Here is a 25,448-nt window from a genome sequence, read left to right as displayed (position 1 = left end):
GGGCCGGACTATAGTTTAAAAAACACACAACTATGAACAAATTCCTATGCACACTGCTAAGTCGGCTGCTAAGCAGGACAGGCAGCGGCGGCAAAAACACCCGGCGGGCCGGATAAATGTCCTTGGCGGGCCGCATGTGGCCCGCGGGCCGTAGTTTGAGGACCCCTGATCTATACCCCAGGGATTTCCCTCCCACCCAACTGAAGACAGTGGTATAGTCTGGCTTGTCACCTGCCACCTGCTCCCGCCTTCCCAGTTTACTGGAGGAAAGCTGTTGCCCTACGGCTTTGAGTTGGTCGAGAGGGGTGCAGGGAAACTACAGTACGCCTGGGTAACAGGGGCCCCCAGGCTTACCCCCAGGCTTGCTCTGAGGGGCAGGAGGAAGGCTGTGCCCCCACCCCCAGGCCTAGGACAGGACAGGTGCAAGCTGCAGGGGAAAGGAGACAGAGAGTTTCTTCCGGCAGCAGGAAGTGGTAACCACCTATGGGGAAACAAGGCTTGTTCCTCCCTATGGGGTGGAGCAAAAGGGGAACCTTAGCTGAGCACTGCTGTCCCCCTCAGAGGGGGGCTGGAGGGAACAATGGCTGAGGTTCTATTCCCAGCCCACCCCGGGACCGTTCCACCCGGTTCTCCAGGCTCCTTGCACTTAACCCTCAGAGCTGTGACTTGGGAAGGGTGGGCTCCATCTGTTATCCTGAGGTTCTGGGGGAAGCTGGTGACTCAAGGAAGTCCAGGGCCTGGAGCAGCTACTAGCGTTGAGAGCCAATGGCCGTGCTGTGAAGAGTGCTGTGTGGCAGTGGTGGCCAGGCAGCCTTGTAGAGGTGGCAGGTCAGCAGCCAGAGGGTGCCAGCTTGCTGGGCACTTTGGGGCTCTCACACCGGCCCTGGCTGCGTGGCAGGAGAGCTCTGGGCACAAGGCAGCCCAGGTGTGGCCTAGTGCCCAGCGGGAGGGGAGGCAAGGCCCCAGCTCAGTGGGACCCCCACAGGCATCCTTCGAGGGCATTGCCAGGCCTGGGTCGCCCCGCCCCCGGGGCTGCGCTGGGGGCGGGGCTGGGCGGGGCTGGTGCAGGGTGCTGGTTGCGGAGCCCCGGGAACCCCGTGTAGTAGCTGCAGGGCTCGACGGCGCCGCTGCCCGGCTGCCATGGCCGCGCACGGGAAGCTGCGCCGGGAGCGGGGGCTGCAGGCCGAGTATGAGACGCAAATAAAAGGTGAGAGGGCGCTGGGCTCTTCCGGTCCAGTTCCCTGCGGGGACCCAAGGCTGTGGGGGAGCCCCAAAAGTCCCGCTGCTGGCCCAGGGCCCAGTATCCTCCCCCAGTGACCTCAGGGGGGTGTTGAAGGAGGGAGCCTGAGCCCCCCGACCGTCACTCCTTCCTTCCCCCTTCCATCCCCCTTTCCCTCCTCCATCACTCCCTTTCTTCGGTCTCTGCCCTCTTGAGTTCTCCCTGCACTTCACCCAAGGAGCCCGAGAAGAGAATGGGGCCTCTGGGTGCACCAAGATGACCCCCCCCCCCAGAAAGTGGCATTCTAGCCACAATGAAATCGAACACTTGGACTTCGCTGAGGGGGGCCCAGTAAGGAAGTCCAGGTGCCTAGGTGGATGTATTAGTGATGGCTTTGTCCTTAAACCGCTTCAGTCCCTGTCGCCCAGCCCCTTTGCCCTCCCTTGGGCACGGAGGTGGCTCAGAGCTAGGGCCTCTCTCTCTGGGTCAAGCGGGCACAGTGAACCTTGGCCTGAGAGATTCGTCAGGGCCAGCCTGGCAGCCTTCTGAAGAGTAGACCTCCTTGGGCGCTGATAAACACGCTGTGCAAATCACATGCAAATCAGCTTTGCAGATTCTTAGTCGACAACTTCTGTGGTTTTATTTAGGGGTTTTATTTAGGGTGTGGTGACTCCTGCAAAGGGAAGAGGTAGCATCCAAAAGCACCAGCAGTTTGGGGTCCGAAAATTTCTCAGTGTCTTGAGTTGGGCGACCCCCCAATATCATTCTCCATCGCTCTGTTTACCGGTGGAAGAAACTGAAGCTCAGAGGAGCAGTGGCTTGCACGCAGTCGCACAGCACTACAGCTCCTAGGAGGTCAAATGAAATGACCCCTAAAGTCTCTTGCAACACAGAGATGCAGGTTGCAACATAATTATCAATGCAAGCAATTTATACTCAAATATGCCCTAGTCCTCCCCACTTTAGAGAGGCGGCCTTCCACCTGGAGCCAGCATGAGGCAATGGTGAGGGTGAGCCCTAACTGGTTTGGCTCAGTGGATAGAGCATCAGCCTGTGGACTGAAAGGTCCTGGGTTCGATTCCAGTCAAGGGCATGCACCTTGGTTGCGGGCACATCCCCTGTGGGAGGTGTGCAGGAGGCAGCTGATCGATGTTTCTCTCTCGTCAATGTTTCTAACTCTCTATCCCTCTCCCTTTCTCTCTGTAAAAAATCAATAAAACATATTTTTAAACACATGGTGAGGGTGAGCCAGCTTGCCAAGCCTCACCTTCATCATTTCGAAGATGAAGAGAATGCTTCTCATCCTGCTTCCTCAAAATGCCACGAGGTGGGCTGAAGGACTTTGGAAACTCTTCAGCCAGCAAATATGGGTCAGTTAATTCACACGGAAAAATTGGGAGTTTGAGGGAGGCTGTCTTTCAGATGTTCCTTATCTGCTCTGGCCCTCCGATTATTTTAGCTTCTGTTCCCTGCCCCCCACTCCCACCACCGACAAAAGACACTTCCTACCAGGCTCGAAAACAGGATCACTGTCTTGACACCCTAAATTCTGACAGGTCAGCAGTGTCGTGGTCGGGAGGCCATCTTCTCTTCTGCTTTGCTTGTCAGCAGAAGTGAGACCTAGGCCTTGCTCACAGGAAGTGCTGGTGGGGCCCAAGCACAGTGGATTCCATCCTTCCTTATGACAGATGTTTTCTATGCATCTATTCTGTCTCTTGCTGAGTAAAAGAGAACCAGTCGCTTCCGTCCTTACAGCTCAGAGACATCTAGTAAACAAAGCATCACACAATTATTTTTTTAAAAATATATTTTATTGACTTTTTTACAGAGAGGAAGGGAGAAGGATAGAGAGTTAGAAACATCGATGAGAGAGAAACATCGATCAGCTGCCTCCTGCACACCTCCCACTGGGGATGTGCCAGCAACCAAGGTACATGCCCTTGACCGGAATCGAACCTGGGACCTTTCAGTCCGCAGGCTGACGCTCTATCCACTGAGCCAAACCAGTTAGGGCCACACAATTATTTTTATTTAAAAATAACATTTTGGCCCTAGCCGTTTTGGCTCAGTAGATAGAGCATAGGCCTGCAGACTGAAGGGTCCCGGGTTCAATTCCTGTCAAGGGCACGTGCCTAGGTTGCGGGCTTGGTCCCCAGTAGGGGGCGCGCAGGAGGTGGCCGATCAATGATTCTCTCTCATCCTTGATGTTTCTATATCTCTCTCCCTCTCCCTTCCTCTTTGAAATCAGTAAAAATATACTTTAAAAAAATAAAAATAACATTTTTATTTCAGAGAGGAAGAGAGAGGGAGAGAGAGAGAGAGAAACATCAGTGATGAGAGAGAATCTTTGATCGGTTGCCTCCTGCACGCCCCACACTGGGGATCAAGCCTGCAAACCCGGCATGTGCCCTGACCAGGAATGGAACCGGGACCTCCTGGTTCATAGGTTGATGCTCAGCCATTGAGCCACACCGGCTGGGCGGCATCACACAGTTTTATTATTATTTTATTTTTATTTTTAAAATATATTTTATTGATTTTTTACAGAGAGGAAGAGAGAGGGATAGAGAGTTAGAAACATCGATCAGCTGCCTCTTGCACACCCCCCACTGGGGATGTGCCTGCAACCAAGGTACATGCCCTTGACCGGAATCGAACCTGGGACCCTTGAGTCCGCAGGCCAACATTCTATCCACTGAGCCAAACCGGTTTCGGCCACACAGTTTTATTATGATGCTGACCACTATAAAGGGAAAGCCCCGATGTCTAGAAAGGGGGTGGGAAGACCAGTCCTAGTTTGGAAGGATTCTCTGATGCATGCATCTGAGCTGAGATCTGAGAGGTGGACAGAGACACAGCGTAGAGGCTGGGGCCAGGCACCAGCTCTTGGTGCTTAGAGAGCGCGAATTCCCAAGTCTCCTACTTGACACCAGCCAGTGCGCATGTCTGGATCCTGATCCAGGCAAGGCTGCCCTGAAGAATAAATGAAACAGTGTGGCAGGCTGGTCCATTCAGCACTGTCATTGTCCCCAGGGAGCTGTTGCTCCGGGAAGGCGGGGCAGATGCCAGAGGAAGGTGAGGTGAGCTTTGAGGTCTCAGACATTTCTTGCAATGAAATGAAATTTACTTTTATTTACAAAATGTTACCCCGAATCAATGAAGATGCTCCACCTGGCCTGCGGAGCTGAGAGTCGGCCACTGGAGCCCGGCCTCAGGTGATAGAAAGACCCTGTCTTGCTTGCCTCTGCCCTGGTCTGCATTGGTTTCATTGTCAGGAAGTTCCCCCTCACCCCCTACCCCTGCCTTCCCCAGGCTTCCATTTACCCAGCTTGACCCCTTGGTGGAAAAAAAGCACCTTTTTAACTAATTTTATTTATTTTTATATTTTTTTATTTCAGACAGGAAGGGAGTGGGAGAGGGAGAGAGAGAGATAGAAACATCAATGATGAGAGAGAATCATTGATTGGCTGCCTCCTGCACACCCCACACTGGGGATGGAGCCTGCAACCTGGGCATGTGCCCTGACCGGGAATTGAACTGGGACTTCCTGGTTCATAGGTTGGCGCTCAACCACTGAGCCACGCCAGCCGGGCATCTTTTCAGTAATTTTAGTGAAAGTGTGCAGACTGTGGCCCCTGCGCCCATCACTGAGCCAGTGGTGGAGGGGGATGGAGGGGGATGGAGGGGTCGAGGGACTGGTTATGCATGCAGCCACATCTGGGGCACCTGGAGTCAGGGAGAGGGACCCAGGGGCTGAGAATAGGAAGGGATGTTCGCCAAAGGGGTATCAGAGTCGGAGATGGGGGTGCCCAGCAGGCAGAACCCACCGAGGCTGCTCCACACGCCACACCCCTGGGAAGTCACTGGCAGCACAGAAATCCAAATGGTACCGGGACCGAGCTGTTCACCGTGGAGTCCTCAGATAGCCACCCCGGTCCAGCCACTTCACCAATCTTCGCAAGTTGGCTCTCTGGACTGAGCCCTTATTGTCTTTTTTTTTTTTTTAAAAAAATATATTTCTTTATTGATTTCAGAGAGGAAGGGAGAGGGAGAGAGAGATAGAAACAACAATGATGAGAGAGAATCATTGATTGGCTGACTCCTGCACGTCCCCTACTGGGGATCGAGCCCACAACCCGGGCATGTGCCCTTGGCCGGAATCGAACCTGGGACCCTTCAGTCTGCAGGCTGACGCTCTATCCACTGAGCCACACCAGCCAGGGCCCCTTATTGTCTTTTGCCTGGACTGGTACAGTAGCGGCCAACTGGGCTGGGCGCTTCCGTCTGGCATTTGACCTCCTCATGGGCTCCCCACGGCAGCCCAAGGGGGCTGTGGCTGCCGTCTCCCTTGGCCTCAGCCGGGAGTCCCCTGGCCTAGGCTCCCTGCCCCCCACTGGCCTCTCAGACTCCCTCACTTCCCCTGGCACCGCTGACTAGCCACCCTGGCTCCAACCGCCTTCACTGTTCCCTCTGCCCGAACATTCTTCCCCCAGTTGTCCCCACAGCTCCTGCCCACCCTCCTCTAAAAGAGCCCCTCCAGGGCCCCTGCTCTGATCTGTTCACTAGCTGTCTGTCCCCCGTTCCCATCTCAGCTCCATGAGGGCAGGCGCTCGGTCAACCCTCTCTGCATCCAGAATGCGCCTGGCGCAAACTGGGTATGCGGTCAACTTTCTGCGAAATGAAGAAAGCAGTTCATGTCCCTCCCGAGGCACATGGACAGAGATTAGTAAGTGGGTGAGCTGCTTGCCAGAAGCCAGGACAGTGACTTATTTACCCAGGAGCCCCAGTGCCCACCTGGGCACGCAAGTGGGTGGCACAAATGTTTGCAGCCGTTGCTTCAGCTCATCATTCAGGCGGTTCTTGGCTGTAGGTCTGTGTGGGGAAAGCAAGCGTTGCTCAATCAAGCCTGCGATAAGGTGTCAAAAGCCAGCAGAGTGGGGGCCCCGGGTGTGGCTCTATCTGCTGGGAGGTGGGACTGGGGGTGCCCTGGGGTGGGTGATCAGGAGTGGGAACTGGGGACAGAAGACAGGCCAGCTTCCTCACTCCCTTCACTTGTCAGCTCTGACCAGCACGCCCCCGGCCGCTGGCCTTCGCCATGAGGCTGCCGCGGCCACAAGTTCACTGCGGATTTGGCAGAGCGCCACAGCCACCCTGCCGCTGTGCAGCCCCGTGTGTGTGCTTTTGTAGGGAGACTGCTCTGCTTGGGGTCCTGGGCACCTAAAGGGCAGGAAGTGGCAGGGGAAGCAATTCGGGGGCTTTCCAGAAACCGGGGAGTTATGGGAAGCCTCAGTGAATGGCGCCTGGCAGGGACAGGGCAAGACGGGGCTGGGGCAGCTCTGTGTTCTCACCGTCACATCTGGCTCCCGGATCTGCCATGCTCCCCCTTCACCCCTGGGCCTTTGCCTGGCTCGCCCCTCTCCCTGGAATAGCCTTCCTGTTCCTCTTCAACCAGTTGGGCCTGGCTGGTTCTCTTTAGCCTCAGCCCAGAGGTCCCTCTCTTCAGGACTGATCGGAGCCCAGCTGGCCGTCTGAACCTGGAACTTCTTTTCCCCGGGGGCCTCCTCCTTCTTCCCCTCCTGCCCCAGCCGTCGCCCTCAGGGCAGACAGGCAGACAGGACAGCCTGCTGCCCAGGCCTGAGCCCCGGTTTCCCCACAGAGATGCGCTCGCAGCTGAGCGAGCAATTGCGCTGCCTGGAGCTGCAGGGGGAGCTGCGGCGGGAGCTGCTGCAGGAGCTGTCCGAGTTCATGCGGCGCAGGGCCGAGGTGGAGCTAGAGTACTCCCGGGGCCTGGACAAGCTGGCCGAGCGCTTCTCCAGCCGAGGAGGCCGCCTCGGGGGCAGCAGCCGCGAGTACCAAAGCTTCCGGTAGGTCCTGCTTGGCTGGATGGCCGCGGCCGGGCTCAAGCCCTGCTCCCGGTCTGAGTGCCCCTCTGTCCCCCAGGAAGGAGCCGACCCTCCTGTCGTCCTTGCACTGCTGGGCCGTGTTGCTGCAGCAGACGCGGCAGCAGAGCCGGGACAGTGCGGCCCTCAGCGAGGTGCTGGCCGGGCCACTGGTCCAGCGCCTGAGTCACATTGCGGAGGATGTGGGGCGTATAGTCAAGAAGGTAAGGCCCATGCCCTGGCTGGTTTGGCTCAGTGGATAGAGCATCTGCCTTCGGATGAAGGGTCCCGGGTTTGATTCTGGTCAAGGGCACATGCCCAGGTTGTGGGCTCGATCCCCAGTGGGAGGCAGCCGATCTATGATTCTCTCTCATCATTGATGTTTCTCTCTCTCTCTCCCTCTCCCTTCCTCTCTGAAATCAATAAAAATATAAAAATAAATAAATAAATTAATTAATTAAAAAAGAAAAGAAGGTAAGGCCCTGCCTGGCCCGTGTGGCTCAGTGGTTGAGTGTCAACCTATGAACCGGGAGGTCACAGATCGATTCCCGGTCAGGGCACATGCCTGGGTTGCAGGCTCGATCCCAGTGTAGGGCGTGCAGGAGGCAGTCGATCAATGATTCTCTCTCATCATTGATCTTTCTCTCGCTCTCTCCCTCTCCTTTCCTCTCTGGAATCAATACAAATATATATATATTTTAAAAAGAAGGTAAGGCCCCGACCCTGGGTCTAGGAGGTGTGAATGGCCTCAGGATCTATCAAGGGCAGCCTGTGGGCACACAATCCAGAGGCAGCAGGGCTGGGAGGACTAAGGGACCAAATGGGTGTCAGGCCTGGCGGGGGGGGAGGGGCGGACCTTGAGTGCCAAGCTGAGGTGCAGTGACCATCCCAGGACAGCGGTGGGTCTCGCATTGGGGCAGTGATTCTGTCACGTTTCTCCTCCCCAGAGTAAGGATCTGGAGCAGCAGCTGCAGGAAGAGCTCCTGGAGGTGGTGTCTGAGCTTCAGACGGTGAGGATGCCAATCAGAGGGAGGCTCTCGTATTACATCTCTCCCCCCGCCCCCCCCCCCGCCCCCGCGCCAGGCCCAAGGAGGAGGATGGGGGCCCGGGAGAGCCCTGCGTTTCAAGGACCGCAAGCATGGCCCTTTCTTCCTGCTCTGGGCGCAGGCTGGGTGGGCTAGGTGCTCATATGGGATTGCCTTACTCTCAGGTCAGACCCCGTCGGGTTGGGAGGAGGACGGGGAGGGCTGGCTGTGGCCTTGGCCTTCAGCGGGGCTGCCTGGCCTTGGGCCCCCCCTACCTACAGGCCAAGAAGACATACCAGGTGTACCATACGGAGAGCATGAATGCTGAGGCCAAGCTCCGGGAAGCTGAGCGGCAGGAGGAGAAGCGGGCTGGCCGCAGTGCTGCTCCGGCCACGGCCACGGCCACCACTGAGGCAGGGCCCCTGCGCAAGACCTCTGTCAAGAAGGGATCGCGGCTGGTAGAAAAGGTGGGCCTGGAGGCCATGGGTCAGTTTGAAGGCTATGGCTCCTGGCCTTTGTCCCTTCGAGCCCTGGCCCTGACCGGGGCCTGCTAGAAGGCGGCGCATAGAGGGGGAAGGCAGAGCTGCGGAGGGGAGAGCCACAGACCTCTGGCAGGGCTGGGCCTAGTCAGGCCTGCTGGCTCTGGAGGGCTCCTCATGCTGGGGCGGAACACAGAGAGGTCAGGAGGATGGCGACTGTCTCCCCCGTGCTCCTAGCTGCCTGCGCCCCCCTCTCCCCCTCAGCTCATCAGGGGCAAAGAGAACTCTGGTGCTTCCAAGCCTGGGGCCTTTCTACTCACCCTCCCCGCCTCCTGCAGTGCTGTGAGGTTTCAGAGGCGCGAGGAGACACTGAGAGTGGGTGCTGGGGTGATGTGCAGGGATAAGGAGCATTTGAAGAGAGGATGGAGAGGTTGAGGGTGGCAGGAATACCAGAATGTAGAGGCGCCGAGCTGGGAAGAGCTGAGGTGGAGCAGGGGTTGCCAGTCCGAGACTGCAGGGTTTGTGCACAGCCGGGAGGGGTGGGTGAGCATGTCGGGGCTTCTGGCCACGCTGTTGAGGAGCCTGTGGGACTTTAGGTGTAGCTGTCCACGTGGGGAGGGTAGGGAGGGGGAAAGTGTGGGGGGGCTGGCTGGGTAGATGACCCTGGTGTACTTGCGTGGTCCTGAGCAGCGTCAGGCCAAGTTCTTGGAGCACAGACTGAAGTGCACGAAGGCGCGCAACGAGTACCTGCTCAGCCTGGCCAGCGTCAACGCCGCAGTCAGCAACTACTACCTGTATGACGTCTTGGACCTCATGGACGTGAGTGCGAGGTGGACAGGTGGGGGAGCTAGTGCCCAGTGCCCTGGGGCCCGCCCGAGCCGTGTCCTTGCTTTCTCCCCAGTGCTGTGACACAGGGTTCCACTTGGCCCTGGGGCAGGTGCTCCGGAGTTACACGGCTGCCGAGAGCCGCACCCAAGCCTCCCAGATGCAGGGCCTGGGCAGCCTGGAGGAGGCGGTGGAGGCCCTAGATCCTCCAGGGGACAAGGCCAAGGTGCTGGAGGTGCACTCAGTCGCCTTCTGCCCCCCGCAGCGTTTTGACTACCAGCCCCACGAGGGGGATGAGGTGAGGGTCACCGCCCCTGCCCCTTCAGGCCCCCAGCATTGACACCAGGGGCTTTGCGTTCCCTGCCCTTCAGGTAAGTCAATGAATTTCACTTTGCTAAGGGGTAGAAACTCCTGAATGTAGCTTATTTCTTGGACCCTCGTTCGATGGCCTTGAGGCACATGAGGTCTCCACGCTTGCATTTGAAGCAAACAAATTTCTGCGGCTCATTGCAGTTCATCCAGCTAATGAACACCCACCAGTAAAAATGTCACCAGTGTTGACACCAGGTGGGCTTATGGCTGTCCATATAGTCTTCTTCCAATTGTTCTGTATGTTTTAGACATACCCTAACAGACTTGGAGGGAAAGAAACCATACAAGCAGTAAAATATAACTAGGAGGTTTTTTTTTTTTTTAATATGTTTTTATTGATTTCAGAGAGGAAGGGAGAGGGAGAGAGAGAGAGAGAGAAACATCAATGATGAGAGAGAATCTTGATCGTCTGCCTCTTGTACGCCCTCCACACTGGGGATTGAGCCCGAAACCCAGGCATGTGTTCTGACTGGGAATTGAACCTGGGACCCTTCAGTCCGCAGGTGGACGGTCTATCCACTGAGCCAAACCAGCTAGGGCTAGGCATCTTTATATATATATAATTGATTTCAGAGAGGAAGGGAGAGGAAGAGAGAGAGAGAGAAACATCAGTGATGAGAGAGAATCATTAATCAGCTGTCTCCTGCACACCCCACACTGGGGATGGAGCCCACAACCCAGCCATGTGCCCTGGAATCAGACCATGACCTCCTGGTTCATAGGCCAACATTCAACCACTGAGCCATGCCAGCCGGGCACTAGGCATCTTTTTACTTGTCTCTGCACTATTTTTTCCTTTACCAGTTTATCCTAATGGGCATTGCTCATGGACTGGCATTACACGGAGCTTTCAGTTATTTTATGTGTCTTTTGACCAAAATAATAGTTGAAAAGGTCAAAGGGTACTCCAGGCTTCCAGTGGCGTACAGCCATTCTCAACCTCACCCTTTCTGTTCTTGATTCCTACTCCCCCAAAATAGCCACTTCCCCGTCTTCTAGCTGCTGTTTCTGGACCTTCCGTCTGCGTGTTCAGATCATGCAGCGGCTGCTAGTTGCTTTTCAACTTTCCATATGCCCCGCTGACTTCTTTCCATGGATGATCAGGGCTCAGCCCCACCATATCCCTGTAATAGTCCTCTCATCCTGTCCATTGTGCCAGGCAACCTGTGCGCTCGCTCTTATTTTTACTTTTTAAAATATATTTTTATTGATTTCAGAGAGAGGAAGGGAGGGGGAGAGAGAGACAGAACCATCAGTGATGACAGAGAATCATTGATTGGCTGCCTCCTGCATGCCTGAAACTAACATAAAAATAATATTGACTGTCAACTGTAATTGAAAAATAAAATAAAATGAGACTGAGACTTCTTGTAATTCAATGTTGGACCTCATGGGTTAATTCTCTAATTTCCTTATCTATGCTTTCTATTTCCACATCTCTATGCCTTTTAATTCTGCTTTTTGAGAGATTTCTTCAACGACCTCTTCCAACCCCTTGTTGAATTTTTTTAAAAGTGTACTTTCATATTTTTGTTTCTAAGAGTTCTGTTTTGTTTTACAAATTTCTGTTTAAAATAATCCTTTGTTCTTGTTTCACGAATACAATATCTTCTCAAATCTTCCTGCAATGTTTATTTTTGTGTGCTGGACAATTTTCTCTGTTTCTTGCATTTTCTTCCAGTGTTTTTTAAAATTTGTTTTGATCTGTCTTCCATTTTAGAGTTTCCCTGAAATGGCTGACTTGGCCATCAGTTCATATTTAAGAGGAGGCACAGAGAGGGGAATCAAATACATGATGTGGCCCAGCCTCCGTGGCTCAGTGGTTGAGCATCGACCTATGAACCAGGAGGTCACGGTTCGATTCCCAGTCAGGGCACATGCCCGGATTGCGGGCTCCATCCCCGTAGATTGGCTGCCTCCTTCACAGCCCCTGCACTGGGGTTTCGGGCTCCATCCCCAGTGGGGGGGCTGTGCAGGAGGCAGCCAATCTATGATTCTTTCTCATTATTAATGTTTCTATCCCTCTCTCCCTCTCCTTTCCTCTCTGAAATCAATTTTTATTTTTTTAATTAATTAATTATTTTTTTTAATAAGGTGTTCTTTTTTTAAAAAAATATATTTTATTGATTTTTTACAGAGAGGAAGAGAGAGGGATAGAGAGTTAGAAACATCGATGAGAGAGAAACATTGATCAGCTGCCCCCTGCACACCCCCCACTGGGGATGTGCCCGCAACCAAGGTACATGCCCTTGACCGGAATCGAACCTGGGACCCTTGAGTCCGCAGGCCGACGCTCTATCCACTGAGCCAAACCAGTTTCGGCTGAAATCAATTTTTAAAAATGTGATGTGTGTGAGCAGAGCTGGTCAACACTGCCCTTCCCCACAGGGTGGCTGAGCGGGGACTCACATCAATGCTCCGAGGGAGACCCACACCTTGGGGAACCCAGGAGGTGCATCTCAGTAAGAGGGTGCTAGGAAAAACTCTAGGACTTGGGCTGGAATGGGGGGAGGGGAGTTGGGAGAGAGGCTTGACTCTGGCTTGGATGCTGATAGGAAGCAGGGGTAACTCTGAGTGTGTAGCTTAATAAGTCTTACCTAGCCCTAGCTGGTTTGGCTCAGTGGATAGAGCGTTGGCCCCTGGACCGAAGGGTCGTGGGTTCGATTCCGGTCAAGGGCACGTACCTCGGTTGTAGGCTCCAGTTGGGGCATGTGTGGGAAGCAACCAATTGATGTGTCTCTCTCACATCGATATTTCTCTCTCTGTGTCTCTCCCTCTCCCTTCCACTCTCTAAAAAAAAAAATCAACAGAAAAATATCCTTGGGTGAGGGTTAACAACAACAAAAAAAAGTCTTATCTAAGTCAGGGTGAGCGATGAAGGGAGGCTAAAGCTGTCTTCAGTGAGGAAGCAGCGGTCACTCAGGAGCTGGGACAGAGGAAAGTTTGCTTATATTTGTGGCTTGGACAGCGTTTTTGTTTTTGTTTGTGCTCAGACATGATTACAAGGTGGTCATGCTTTTGTCTTCACCCCTCATGGTCACAGAGGGGCCTTGTCTGATGCTGATGCTCTCTGACATTCCTTATGTTCAATGGGACAGCACCAAGACCCAGCTGTGAGTGCCCGGCCAGCTCCAGATGGCGGCGGCTGCCTTGCTCTTTCTCATCAGTAGGGAGTTTCGTCACCTTCAGCTGTGACTAGTGTCCCTGAGTCCAGCATTCCTCTGATTTATCCTTTCCCGAGAGTCGATCTTGCTGCTATTCGTGTGGGTTTTGAGAGGGTGGGACTTCTAACCTCAGTGCTCCCTATGGCCTGGATAGTCTTTTTTTTTTAACATTGAAATGAAAGTTGGGCAGGATTTCTTTTCTTTTTTAAAAAAAAATATATTTTATTGATTTTTTACAGAGAGGAAGGGAGAGGGACAGAGAGCCAGAAACATCGATGAGAGAGAATCATCGACCAGCTGCCTCCTGCACACCCCCTACCAGGGATGTGCCCGCAGCCAATGTACATGCCCTTGACCGGAATCGAACCTGGGACCTTCCAGTCCGCAGACCGACGCTCTATCCACTGAGCCAAACCGGTTTCGGCTGAATAGTCTTTTAAAAAAATATTTATTTATTAAATTGATTGGGGTGACATTGGTCGACATGAACGTATAGGTTTCATGTGTGGGTTTCTATATTACAAGATCTGTATATTGCACTGTGTGCCCACGACCCAAATGCAAATCTCCCGTCACCTTATATTAGGACCCTCTTGTCCCCCCACCCCCTTCCCTCTGGCAACCACCACACTGCTGTTTGTGTTCATATGTTTCAGTTTTATATTCCACATATGAGTGAGATCATATGGTTCTTAGCTTTTTCTGACTGGCTTATTTCGCTTAGCATAATGTTCTCAAGGTCCATCCATGTTGTTGCAAATGGCGCTATTTCATCCTTTTTATGGCCGAGTAGTATTCAATTGTGTATATGTACCACCTCTTCTTTATCCAGTCCTCTATCACGGGACATTTTGGTTGTCTCCATGTCTTGGCCACCATGAATAATGCTGCAGTGAACATAGGGGTGTATATACCTTTGCAAATACATGATTTTGAGTTTTTTGGATCTATACCCAGGAGAGGGATTGCTGGGTCATATGGTAGCTCTGTTCTTAATTTTTTTCCAAAATTTTATTGATGTTTTACAGAGAGGAAGAGAGAGGGATAGAGAGCTAGAAACATCGATGAGAGAGAAACATCGATCAGCTGCCTCCTGCACACCCCCTACTGGGGATGTGCCCGCAACCAAGGTACATGCTCTTGACTGGAATCGAACCTGGGTCCCTTGAGTCCGCAGGCCAATGCTCTATCCACTGAGCCAAACTGGTCAGGGCATCTATTCTTAATTTTTTGAGGAGTCACCAGACTGCTTTCATAGTGTTTATTCCAGTCTACTAGTACATTCCCACCAGCAGTGAATGAGGGTTCCCTTTTTTTCCACAACCTCTCCAACACTTATTGCTTGTCTTGTTGATGATGGCCACCCTAACAGGTGTGAGGTGGTATCTCATTATAGTTTTGATTTGCATTTCCCTGATTGCCAGTGAGGTTAAACATCTTTTCATATATCTATTGGCTGTTTGTATGTCTTCTTGGGAGAGGTGTATTTTCAGGTCCTCTGCCCACTTTTTGATTGGGTTGTTTGTTTATTTAGTGTTGAGTTTAATGAGTCCTTTATATATTTTGGAAACTAAACCTTTGTTGGAGCTACTGTTTGCAAATATCATCTCACATCTGGTTGGCTGCCTGTTTGTTTTGTTGTCCGTTTCTTTTGCTGTGCAGAAGCTTTTTAGTTTGATATAATCCCATTCATTTATTTTTGCCTTTGCCTCCCTTGCCTTTGGGGTCAAGTTCATAAAATGTTCTCTTTTACCAAGGTCCATAAGTTTGGTACCTATATTTTCTTTTATGCAACTTATTGTTTCGGATCTTATAGTTAGGTCTTTGGTCCATTTTGAATTAATTTTTGACCCCGGGGACAAACTGTAATCCAGTTTCATTCATTTGCATGTGGCTTTCCAGTTTTTCTAGCCCCATTTTATTGAAGAGACAATCTTTACTCCATTGTGTGTTTCTGGCTTCTTTGTTGAAAATTATGTCCATATACATGTGGTTTTAAAAAGATATTTTTTTTATTGATTTCAGAGAGGAAGGGAGAGGGAGAGAGATAGAAACACCAATGATGAGAGAGAATCATTGATTGGCTGCCTGCATGCTCCATACTGGGGACCACGCCCACAACCCGGGCATGGGCCCTGATGGGGAATCAAACCGTGACCTCTGGGTTCTTAGGTCGATGCTCAACCATTGAGCCATGCCAGTAGGGCATACACGTGGTTTTATAGCTGGGCTCTCTATTCTGTTCCATTGGTCTGTGTGTCTTTTTCTCTGCCAATACCATGCTGTTTTGATTAGCGAAGCTCTGTAGTATAATTTGAAGTCAAGTAGCATGATATCTCTAGCTTCATTCTTTTTTCTCAGGATTGCTTTGGCTATTTCGGGTCCTTTGTGGTTCCATACAAATCTGATGATTTCTCATTCTATTTCTTTAAAAAATGACATTGGGATTTAAAAATATATATATATATATATATTTTATTGATTTTTTACAGAAAGGAAGGGAGAGGGACAGAGAGTTAGAAACATCGATGAGAGAGAAACATCGATCAGCTGCCTCTTGCACACACCCCCACTGGGGATGTGCCCGCAACCAAGGTACATGCCCTTGACCGGAATTGAACCTGGGACCCTTCAGTCTGCAGGCCGATGCTCTATCCACTGAGCCAAACCGGTTAGGGCAACATTGGGATTTTGATGGGGATTGCATTAAAACTGTATATCGCTTTGGGTAATATGGCCATTTTAACTATGTTGATTCTTCCAATCCATGAGCACGGAATATTTTTCCATTTTGTTGTGTCTTTTTTGATCTCTTTTAATAAAGCTTTGTAATGTTTAGTATTTAGGTCTTTCATGTTCTTTGTTAAGTTTCTTCCTAAGCATTTTATTCTTTTGGTTGCAATTGTAAAAGAAATTGTTTTTTGGGGGTTATTTTTTTTGTGTTTTTTTTTCTAAATATATTTTTAATTGATTTCAGAGAGGAAGGGAGAAGGATATAGAAATAAAAACATCAATGATGAGAGAGAACCATTGATCGGTTGCATGAGCCTTCAACCAGAATTGAACCCGGGACCCTTCAGTCCACAGGCTGACGCTCTATCCACTGAGCCAAACCGGCTAGGGCAGGAATTGTTCTCTTTTTCTTCATTTCTTTTTCTGAAGTTTTGTTGTTAGTATACAGGAAGGCGATGGATTTTTTATTATGTATTTTTTTAATTGATTAAGGTATTACAAATGTGTCTTTATCCCCCCAATATCCCCTCATCCCCCCAGTCCTGCCCTCACCCTCGCCCCCTGTTGTCTGTGTCCATCGCAAGAAAGGCGATGGATTTTTGCACATTGATTCTGTATCCTGCAACTTGACTGTATTTGTTTATTGTTTCCAATAGTTTTTTTTTTTTTTTGGTGGAGATGTTTTTATCATTGTGGTAAAATATACATAAGATTTACCATTTTAAAAGTGTACAGTTCAGTGGCATTTAAGCACATGAACCACAACCACCATCCACCTCCAGGCCTTTTTCCTCTTCCCAAACTGAAACTCTGTTCCCATTAGACACTTAACCCTGCATTCCCCTCCCCCAGCCCCTGGCACCCACTAATCTCCTTTCTGTCTCTATGGAGTTGCTTCTTCTGGACATTTTATGTAAATAGACTCATGGAATATACGGCCTTTGTGTCTGGCTTCTTTCACTCAATAGAATGTCTTCAAGGTTCACCCACCTTGTAGCCGGGATCAGCCAGGACTTCATTCATTTTCATGCCTGAATAACATTCTATTTAGCGTGGATGCGCCACACTTGCTGATCCATTCATCGGCTGTTGGGCCCTTGGGTTGCTGCTGCCTTTGGGCTGTTATGAGTGTGCAGCCATGAGCATCCGTGCGCAAGTCTGGGTGTGCTCCTTTCTCTTGGGGCGGCGCCCTGGCTATTGTTCAGAGGCAGATGTACAAAGCGTCAAGGCCTGCTGGTCCTGTACATGAGGCGGTGGAATGTGCTCAGTTCCCTCGTGCCCCGCAGAACTCAGTGCCCGCCCCTGCCCCACTCCCACGTCTGAGCTCTCTGTCTTCAGGCTCGGCCCCAGTTCCCTGACGCTGCCCTTTGCAGGTGGCTGAGATCCAGGTGGAGGTGGAGCTGCGGGACGAGATTCTGCCCAGAGCCCAGAATATCCAGAGCCGCCTGGACCGACAAACCATAGAGACAGAGGAGGTATGAGTGGCCCGGCCTGGCGTGGGGGATAGGGACTTGGAGACACGGAACCAGATGGCCATAGCCTCCCTTCCTCTTCCTTCAGAGTTGGATTCTTTTTAAAAAAAAATACATTTTATTAATTTTTTAGAGAGGAAGGGAGAGGGATAGAGAGTTAGAAACATCGATGAGAGAGAAACATCGACCAGCTGCTTTCTGCACACCCCCTACTGGGGATGTGCCCACAACCAAGGTACATGCCCTTGACCAGAATCGAACCTGGGACCCTTGAGTCCGCAGGCTGATGCTCTATCCACTGAGCCAAACCGGTTAGGGCCAGAGTTGGATTCTTTTTTTTTTTTTTAATATATTTTATTGATTTTTTACAGAGAGGAAGGGAGTTAGAAACATCGATGAGAGAGAAACATCGATCAGCTGCCTCTTGCACACCCCCCACTGGGGATGCGCCCGCAACCAAGGTACATGCCCCTGACCGGAATCGAACCTGGGACCCTTGAGTCCGCAGGCCGACGCTCCATCCACTGAGCCAAACCGGTTTCGGCAAGAGTTGGATTCTTTTTAAAAAATTATACTTTATTGCCCTAGCTGGTTTGGCTTAGTGGATAGAGCATCGGCCTGTGGACCGAAGGGTCTTGGGTTTGATTCCGGTCAAGGGCACGTACCTCAGTTGCAGGCTCCTCTCCGGCCTGGGTCAGGGATCGTGCAGGAGGCAACCAATCAATGTGTTTCTCCCACATCGATGTTTCTGTCTTTCCCTCTCTCTTCCACTCTCTCTCTAAAAATCAATGGGAAAATATCCTCGGGTGAGGATTAAAAAATATATACATATATATTTTTAATTGATTTCAGAGAGAGGAAGGGAGAGGGAGAGAGGGTTGGAAACATCAATGATGAGTGAGAATCACTGCCTCTTACACACCCCACACTAGGGATCGAGCCCACAATCCAGGCACGTGCCCTGACCAGGAATTGAACCATGACCTCCTGGTTCATAGGTCGACGCTCAACCACTGAGCCACGCTGGCTGGGCCAGAGTTGGATTCTTGTCCCTTGCCTGTGCCCCATTTCTTCCTGCCCTGTCTCCTCCCCAGGTGAACAAGACGCTGAAGGCCACACTGCAGGCCCTGCTGGAAGTGGTGGCATTGGAGGATGGGGACATGCTGGACTCCTTCCAGGCCAGTCCCTCCACGGAGTCCCTCAAGTCCACCAGCTCCGACCCAGGTGCTCGGCAGGCGGGCCGGAGGCGGGGCCAGCAACAGGAGACCGAGACCTTCTACATCACGGTGGGGAGGGCCCGGCTGGGGGGGGGGCAGGGGTGGGGTATGGGGAGGGCCCAGAGCTGGGACTAAAACTGCGGGCTGTTTTGGGGGCTTCCCAGAAGCTCCAGGAGTACCTGAGTGGACGGAGCATCCTTGCCAAGCTGCAGGCCAAGCACGAGAAACTGCAGGAGGCCATTCAGCGAGGTGGGCCCCACTCCCGGCCCCCCCCCTTAGTCTCTTTCACGCCACCCCCAGGACCAGGAGTGGCACCTGCCCTTGGCTCTCCTACCTTGGAGCCCCACCCACCCATGCTCCTCTCTGCCCAGAGAGGTTGCTTGGCGTGAAGGAAATAATCCAGCCAGGTTCCTGGCCTCGATCGCACCCTTGGCCCTGCTACTGCCCTTGGCCTTCAGGCCACACCTTCCTCTCTGCAGTGCCTTGAGGACCTGCTGGCCTGAGAGGCACACCAATGCTTTCTGTTCCCCAGGTGACAAGGAGGAGCAGGAGGTGCCGAGGTGAGTCCTTCATGAGGGGCTGGTTGGTTTCAAGGAGCTGGGGTTCTGCAGGGGTCAAGCTGTGATGGCCCCACCTCCCTTGTCCTTGTCCTCTGCTGCTCATTCCTCTGTGGCGTCAATTTCCCACTGTACCCAGTGGGTTCTGGAATAACTCCCACGCTCCAGGGCCCTGCTTGGTTGGGCTGGGGGGGAGGAGCATCCTAGTCTCCACGCCCCAAACCCTCAGAGCCAGCTCCCATTCATCACAGCGCCCAGTACACACAGAGAAAATTCCAGAAGAGCCGCCACCCCCGCCCCAGCTCCCAGTATCACCATAAACTCTTCGGAGGAGACATGGAGAAGTTTATCCAGGTACTTGCTTTGCCTCACGCTCCCAACTAAATGCAGGCCCTTGCCCAGCCAGTGTAGCTCGGTGGTTGAGTGTTGACCTATGAACCAGGAGGTCACAGTTCGATTCCTGGTCAGGGCACATGCCCGGGTTGTGGGCTCAATCCCCAGTGTGGGGCGTGCAGGAGGCAGCTGATCAGTGATTCTCTCTCATCATTGATATTTCTGTCTCTCTCTCCTTCTCCCTTCCTCTCTGAAATCAATAAAAATGTGTGTATAAACAAACAAACAAACAAACAAATAAATAAATGCAGGCCTGCATTCTGGTCTCTCTCTGGCTCTGGGCCACCTCTGTGGCCCCAGGTGCCTATGACCCCAGTGTCCTTTGTCGCCACGCACTTGTCAGCCCACCTTCCTGGGTGGGCCTTTGCTGGGCCTCCCCTGATGGAGGGGAGCGTCCTTATCCAGTAACACGCATCCACAGAAAGCCTCCGGCAGCAGCTATTATTTTTCATGCGTGTGATTATGTATGTAAACATTCTAAATAGAGTCGACAGACAATTTAAACGAACAGATTCGAGTTTTGCAATGCTACTTGATTAGAGGTCAACATACAGAATCGGATTACATTTTCACATGCCGGCAATAAACAGCAAGGAAAATGTAAGGCTCTGCCCAAAATGGCACCAAGGGACATCAGACACCTGGGAGCCAATCTTGCACGCAGCTTGCCGGGCCTTGTTGCCCACAACCATAATGCATTGTTAAGAGGGGACAAGTTGGCCCTAGCCGATTTGGTTCAGTGGATAGAGTGTCCGGCCTGCGGACCAAAGGGTCCCGGGTTCGATTCTGGTCAAGGGCACATACCTTGGTTGCAGGCTCCTCCCCGACCCGGGCTCTGGTTGGGGCACAGGCACGGGCAGGAGGCAACCAATCGATGTGTTTCTCCCACATCGACATTTCTCTCTGTCTTTTCTTCTCTCTTCCACTCTCCCTAAAAATCAATGGACTTTTTTCTGCACTCAGAGTACTGACTAGTCAAAGATACGAAAGTAATAGGTTATGTAAGTTATGCAGTCTAAATTGGGTATTTGTAAATAGCGCCAGGTAGGCCTTCTACCAGTAATACTCCAAGAGTTACGGCAGCAAAGGGATTTCGAAAGAACATTTTTTTTTACACAGTTAATTTACCATGTAAAATTGCTGTAAATGGTAATGTATACAGATTCTCTGTTCCAACATTCCATTGTAAAACTTCTTGTTAAGACTGTTACGTTTTTATTGCTGTCGTATGGAATGAGATTGCAAAAAGAAAAAGAACCCTTAACTAGAAAAAAAAAATCAATGGGAAAATATCCTCGGGTGAGGATTAACAACAACAACAAACAAAAAAATGAGAGAGAGAGGACAAGGTGGGACGTGCCGTGTCCAGAGAGACGTGAACACCCTCTCTGTCCCCAGAGCTCAGGCCAGCCCGTGCCCCTGGTGGTGGAGAGCTGTGTCCGCTTCATTAACCTCAACGGTAAGCCTGGCACCCGGCACCTGGCACCCATCTGGGGGGTGGGGGAGGCCTCGGTGCCCACCAGCCCTTTGTTCTCCCACAGGCCTGCAACACGAGGGCATCTTCCGAGTGTCGGGGGCCCAGCTCCGCATCTCAGAGATCCGCGATGCTTTTGAGAGAGGTGGGGGCAGGCAGCGTGGGGTGGGGTGGGGTGGGGTGGGAGGCTAGCCAGGCTGGCTGTGCTCAGCCTCCTGCCCCCCCCCGTGTTGTCCTCAGGGGAGGACCCCCTGGTGGAAGGCTGCTCGGCCGGCGACCTGGATTCGGTGGCGGGGGTCCTGAAGCTCTACTTCCGGAGCCTGGAGCCCCCCCTCTTCCCCCCGGACCTGTTCCGGGAGCTTCTGGCTTCTGCGGGTGAGGCCAGGGCCTGAGGCCGGCGGGGTGGGGAGGGCCGGTCCCCAGTGGCCTATGGCCGCACTCACGGGCTTCTCCCCTCTCGGGGTGGTGGCCTGGGTCACAGAGCTGGAGGCCATGGAGGAGCGGGTGGAGCTGGTGAGCCGCCTTCTGGCGCAGCTGCCGGGCCCGGTGCTGGTGGTGCTGCGTTACCTCTTCACCTTCCTCAGCCAGTGAGTGCTTTTGGGGGGGGGGGGCGGAGGCCAGGGCGGCTGCCCAGGGGGTTGCGGGGAACACGGGGCAGGGAGTTCCCTGCTTGTGACCCGCGTGTGCCCCCAGCCTGGCCCAGTATAGCGATGAGAACATGATGGACCCTTACAACCTGGCCGTGTGCTTTGGGCCGACGCTGCTGCCCGTGCCCCCTGGGCAGGACCCCGTGGCCTTGCAGGGCCAGGTGAACCAGCTGGTGCAGACGCTCATTGTGCAGCCCGCACGGGTTTTCCCACCCCTCACCCTGCTGCCGGGCCCTGTCTATGAGAAGTGCATGGCGCCGCCTTCCGCCAGCTGCCTGGGGTACGCTCTTTGTGCTGCTGGGGGATGGGGTTGGGGGGGTGGGGGCGGTCCAGCGGAGCCCCCTAAATGCTCATTGTCTTCGCTCTACTCTGGGCCTCAGGGACACCCAGGTGGAGGGTCTGGCAGGCGAGAACGAGCCGGAGCTGGAAGCTGGGACCCCGGCCCAGGAGGATGGTGAGGGTGTCTGGAAGGAGGACCCCACCCTGTGGCCCTGCCCTGGGTGCCCACTCCACCCGCCCCCCCCCACTCAGACCCCTTCTTCTCCTCAGTCCTGGAGGGCGTCGTGGAGGCGGTGGCCTGCTTTGCCTACACGGGCCGCACGGCCAAAGAGCTGACCTTCCAGCGCGGGGACGTGCTGCGGCTGCACGAGCGGGCCTCGGACGACTGGTGGCGGGGCGAGTGCGCTGGCACCTGGGGGCTCATTCCGCACAAGTACATCACGCTGCCTGAGGGGTGAGTGAGTGCCCCATGCTGTCCGGAGACTCTCCACAGCTGCCCTTCCCCCAGGACCTGGCCCTTTCCTACCCCAGGTCTCAGGGTCTGGAGGCTTTCTTTTAAAGATATATGTATATATATTCTTATATATATTTTATTGATTTTTTACAGAGAGAAAGGGAGAGGGATAGAGAGTTAGAAACATCAATGAGAGAGAAACATCAATCAGCTGCCTCCTGCACACCCCCTACTGGGGATGTGCCCGCAACCAAGGTACATGCCCTTGACTGGAATCGAACCTGGGACCCTTCAGTCCGCAGGCTGACGCTCTATCCACTGAGCCAAACCGGTTAGGGCTAAAGATATATTTTTTAAAATTGATTTCAGAGAGGAAGCAAGAGGGAGAAAGAGATAGAAACATCAATAATGAGAGAGAATCATTCATTGGCTGCCTCTTGCACGCCCCACACTGGGGATCGGGCCTACAACCTGGGCCTGTGCCCTGACCGGGAAACGACCCGTGACCTCCTGGTTCATAGGTCGACGCTCAACCACTGAGCCACGCCAGCCGGGCAGTCTGTGGGCTTTCTGTGTGCCCTTCTGAGCACTTCTTGCTGCCACTGAGGCACAAAACCTGCTGGCCCCCAGCACCCTAAACAAGCCATCTTTCTGACCCCAGAGCAGAGAAGCACGCGATGGGCCCGGGGCTGCAGGCTGGGGAGCTGCTGAGCAGTGCGGAGGGCCTCCCGGCTGTGGAGATCACCCAGCGGTGAGCAAGGGGGGTTTGGCCCCCTCGGGGAGACCCTTCTGGTGGATTCACTGCCCTCCCCCACCTGAGCACTGCTCTGGGGGCCAAGCCTGTCCCGGGCAGCGGGCAATGGTCCGGGCTGGAGGGGGGATGGGGTCAGGTTTGGGGCACCTGGAGAGAAGCCCAGAGTGGGGAGAGTTGTCTGGGTGAGGGATGCCACAGGAGGACAGAATGGACCCGCTGGGTGAGCCTCACTGTCTTCCCCTTGGCCACACCCTGGCATGGGAGGAGTCACTGCCAGGTTGTGGAGACTTCCCAGGGTCCCGCCTGGCTCACTGTCTATGCCCTGCAGGACAGAGCTATGTACCCCACCCGGGGGCTCTTCTGGGCACAAACGGCACTGCTTGGTCCCAACCTCCCCAGATCGATATGTGGAGGTGGATAAGGTGAGTGGGGGAATGGCTGAGCGGCAGGTGGGGGATATCTCTCCTGGAGGGGGGGGTCCCCTGCCCCCCTTCATGAACCAAATTCTTCCCCCCTGAGGGTTGAGTCTGCCCTTCCTGACCTCAGACAGGCTGGCTGAGCCCATCCCAGAGAGGGGCAGGCCAGCGAGGGGAAGGATGGGTCCATCGGCAAGGTCAGGGGTGACACGGAGGCTCATGCATTTGGGCTTCATGGTTCTTTTTAAAATATATATTTTATTGATTTTTTTTTTTACAGAGAGGGAGGGAGAGGGATAGAGAGTTAGAAACATCCATGAGAGAGAAACATCAATCAGCTGCCTCCTGCACACCCCCTACTGGGGATGTGCCCGCAACCAAGGTACATGCCCTTGACCGGAATCGAACCTGGGACCCTTGAGTCCGTAGGCCGATGCTCTGTCCACTGAGCCAAACGGGTTAGGGCTAAAAAATACATTTTTATTGATTTCAGAGAGGAAGGGAGAGGGAGAGAGAAACATCAATGATGAGAGAGTATCATTGATCAGCTGCCTCCTGCACGCCTCCCACTGGGGATCGAGCCTGCAACCTGGGCATGTGCCCTGACCGGGAATCGAACCGTGACCTCCTGGTTCATAGGCCGATGCTCAACCCCTGAGCCACACCGGCTGGGCTGACTCTCCACTTTTCTCATGTGGTTGGTTCTTGAGTGGGAAGTGGTGAGTGGGTTGGGCGAGGGGCTACCGGGCAGGCTTCAAGGCTGGAATCTAGAGCCAGGCTTGGGTGGCAGGTGGTGACATGGCAGGAGCTTGGTGGGCCAGGGAGGATGAGAGGGACAGATGGCAAAGAGGTCGGAGGGGGTGGCCGGCTGCAGAGCTGGGCAGGACAGCGGTTCTCTCAGGGGGCAAGAGGGGGTACTGGGCATGGCCCCGGCAAGGGGTGCAGCCTGGGGAGCCCTGGCTTCCTGCTCTGTCCATTGGACTCACTGCTCCCAGCTGAGACAGAGGCCCTGAGGACAGACAGACCAGGTCTGAGGAGAGAACTTGCGAGTAGGCTGTGTCTGGATGTGGCCCAGTGGCCAGGCTGGGAGCCGGGGGACAGGGGGGCTGAGTTGGACCACCAGGTGGTGGGGGCGGGGCTGGGCAGCTGAGATTCCAGGGGAGGCCGTCGGCAGGTGGGGCCCGGCGGGGTGCAGATGGATGCTGATCTGGGAGCTCCTGCATGCTGGCGGCCCCCCCAGGTCATGTGGGAGATCTCAGCCAGGGAGAGAGTGGGTGTGAGAAGGAGAGGGGGGCAGTCAGGGCTCAGCCAGAGGCTCCCACACTCGAGGCTGGGTTGAAGATGGCTGTCCCCAGAGGAGGTGGTGACAGCCACAGCCAAAGTGGCAGGAGGGAGACTGGGCGAGGGAGGAGGGACAGGTCGGTGGCAGATGACTTCGGTTTTGGAGTCGGGGGTGTTCCGGTGGAGGGTTGGGCAGCAGGGGGTAGGAGGGCCTCACTCCAGCGTTCGTTGTCAACACACTGAGCCGGGGGTGGGGGGAGTGGCAGGGCAGTGAGGGACACCCCTACCAGATACCCTCCCTCTCACCTCTCTGCCAGGCTGTGGCGCAGACCATGGACTCCGTGTTCAAGGAGCTCTTGGGAAAGACTGCCCTCCGCCAGGGCCTGGGGCCAGCATCCACCAACTCCCCCAGCCCGGGGCCCCGCAGCCCGAAGCTTCTAGGCTGTGGCCGCCTGGGCAAGAACAAAGGCATCTCCCGCAGCCCTGGGGCGCCGGCCTCACCCTCAGCATCCCAACCCCCAGGCCTGGACTCACCCCTTAAGCCACACTGAGGTGCTGCTGGCTCCTCAGCAGACACCCCCCACCCCTCACCCTAAGGGGTCGCCGGCAAGACCCTCCTCCCTCCCCAGGCCCTTTGCTTCTCCCTCGCCCTGTCCAGCAAGCACGGAGCACCTGCTCTTGACCCTTTGCCTGTGAGGGCTCATCAGTGGCTGTTGGGTGCTTCAACCGAGGGCACAAGACTGGCGGGGGTTGGCGGGCCTGGCAGCCATTCATAAAGACTTGACCACTGACTCCCCTGTGTGAGCCA

General features: G+C 53.8%; 1 protein-coding gene across 1 annotated transcript; it reads left to right on the top strand.

Moving 5' to 3' along the window:
• The first annotated feature begins 1,114 nt into the window (after positions 1–1,114).
• Positions 1,115–25,419, top strand: ARHGAP4 (Rho GTPase activating protein 4). Its single transcript, XM_079765756.1, has 22 exons — positions 1,115–1,207; positions 6,876–7,083; positions 7,160–7,322; positions 8,046–8,108; positions 8,405–8,590; positions 9,293–9,421; positions 9,504–9,725; positions 17,070–17,171; positions 18,263–18,454; positions 18,550–18,634; positions 18,918–18,945; positions 19,194–19,296; positions 20,734–20,794; positions 20,877–20,954; positions 21,050–21,184; positions 21,291–21,396; positions 21,503–21,736; positions 21,837–21,910; positions 22,006–22,189; positions 22,851–22,940; positions 23,272–23,365; positions 24,958–25,419. The coding sequence occupies exons 1-22, from the start codon at positions 1,141–1,143 to the stop codon at positions 25,189–25,191; spliced, it is 2,838 nt and encodes a 945-aa protein (XP_079621882.1). The 5' UTR covers positions 1,115–1,140; the 3' UTR covers positions 25,192–25,419.
• Positions 25,420–25,448: the final 29 nt, after the last annotated feature.

This window comes from Cnephaeus nilssonii, assembly GCF_951640355.1.
Source record: "Cnephaeus nilssonii genome assembly, chromosome: X".
NCBI lineage: Eukaryota > Metazoa > Chordata > Mammalia > Chiroptera > Vespertilionidae > Cnephaeus > Cnephaeus nilssonii.
The sequence above is the reverse complement of the archived record's forward strand: the minus strand, read 5'-3'. Positions and strand labels throughout refer to the sequence as shown.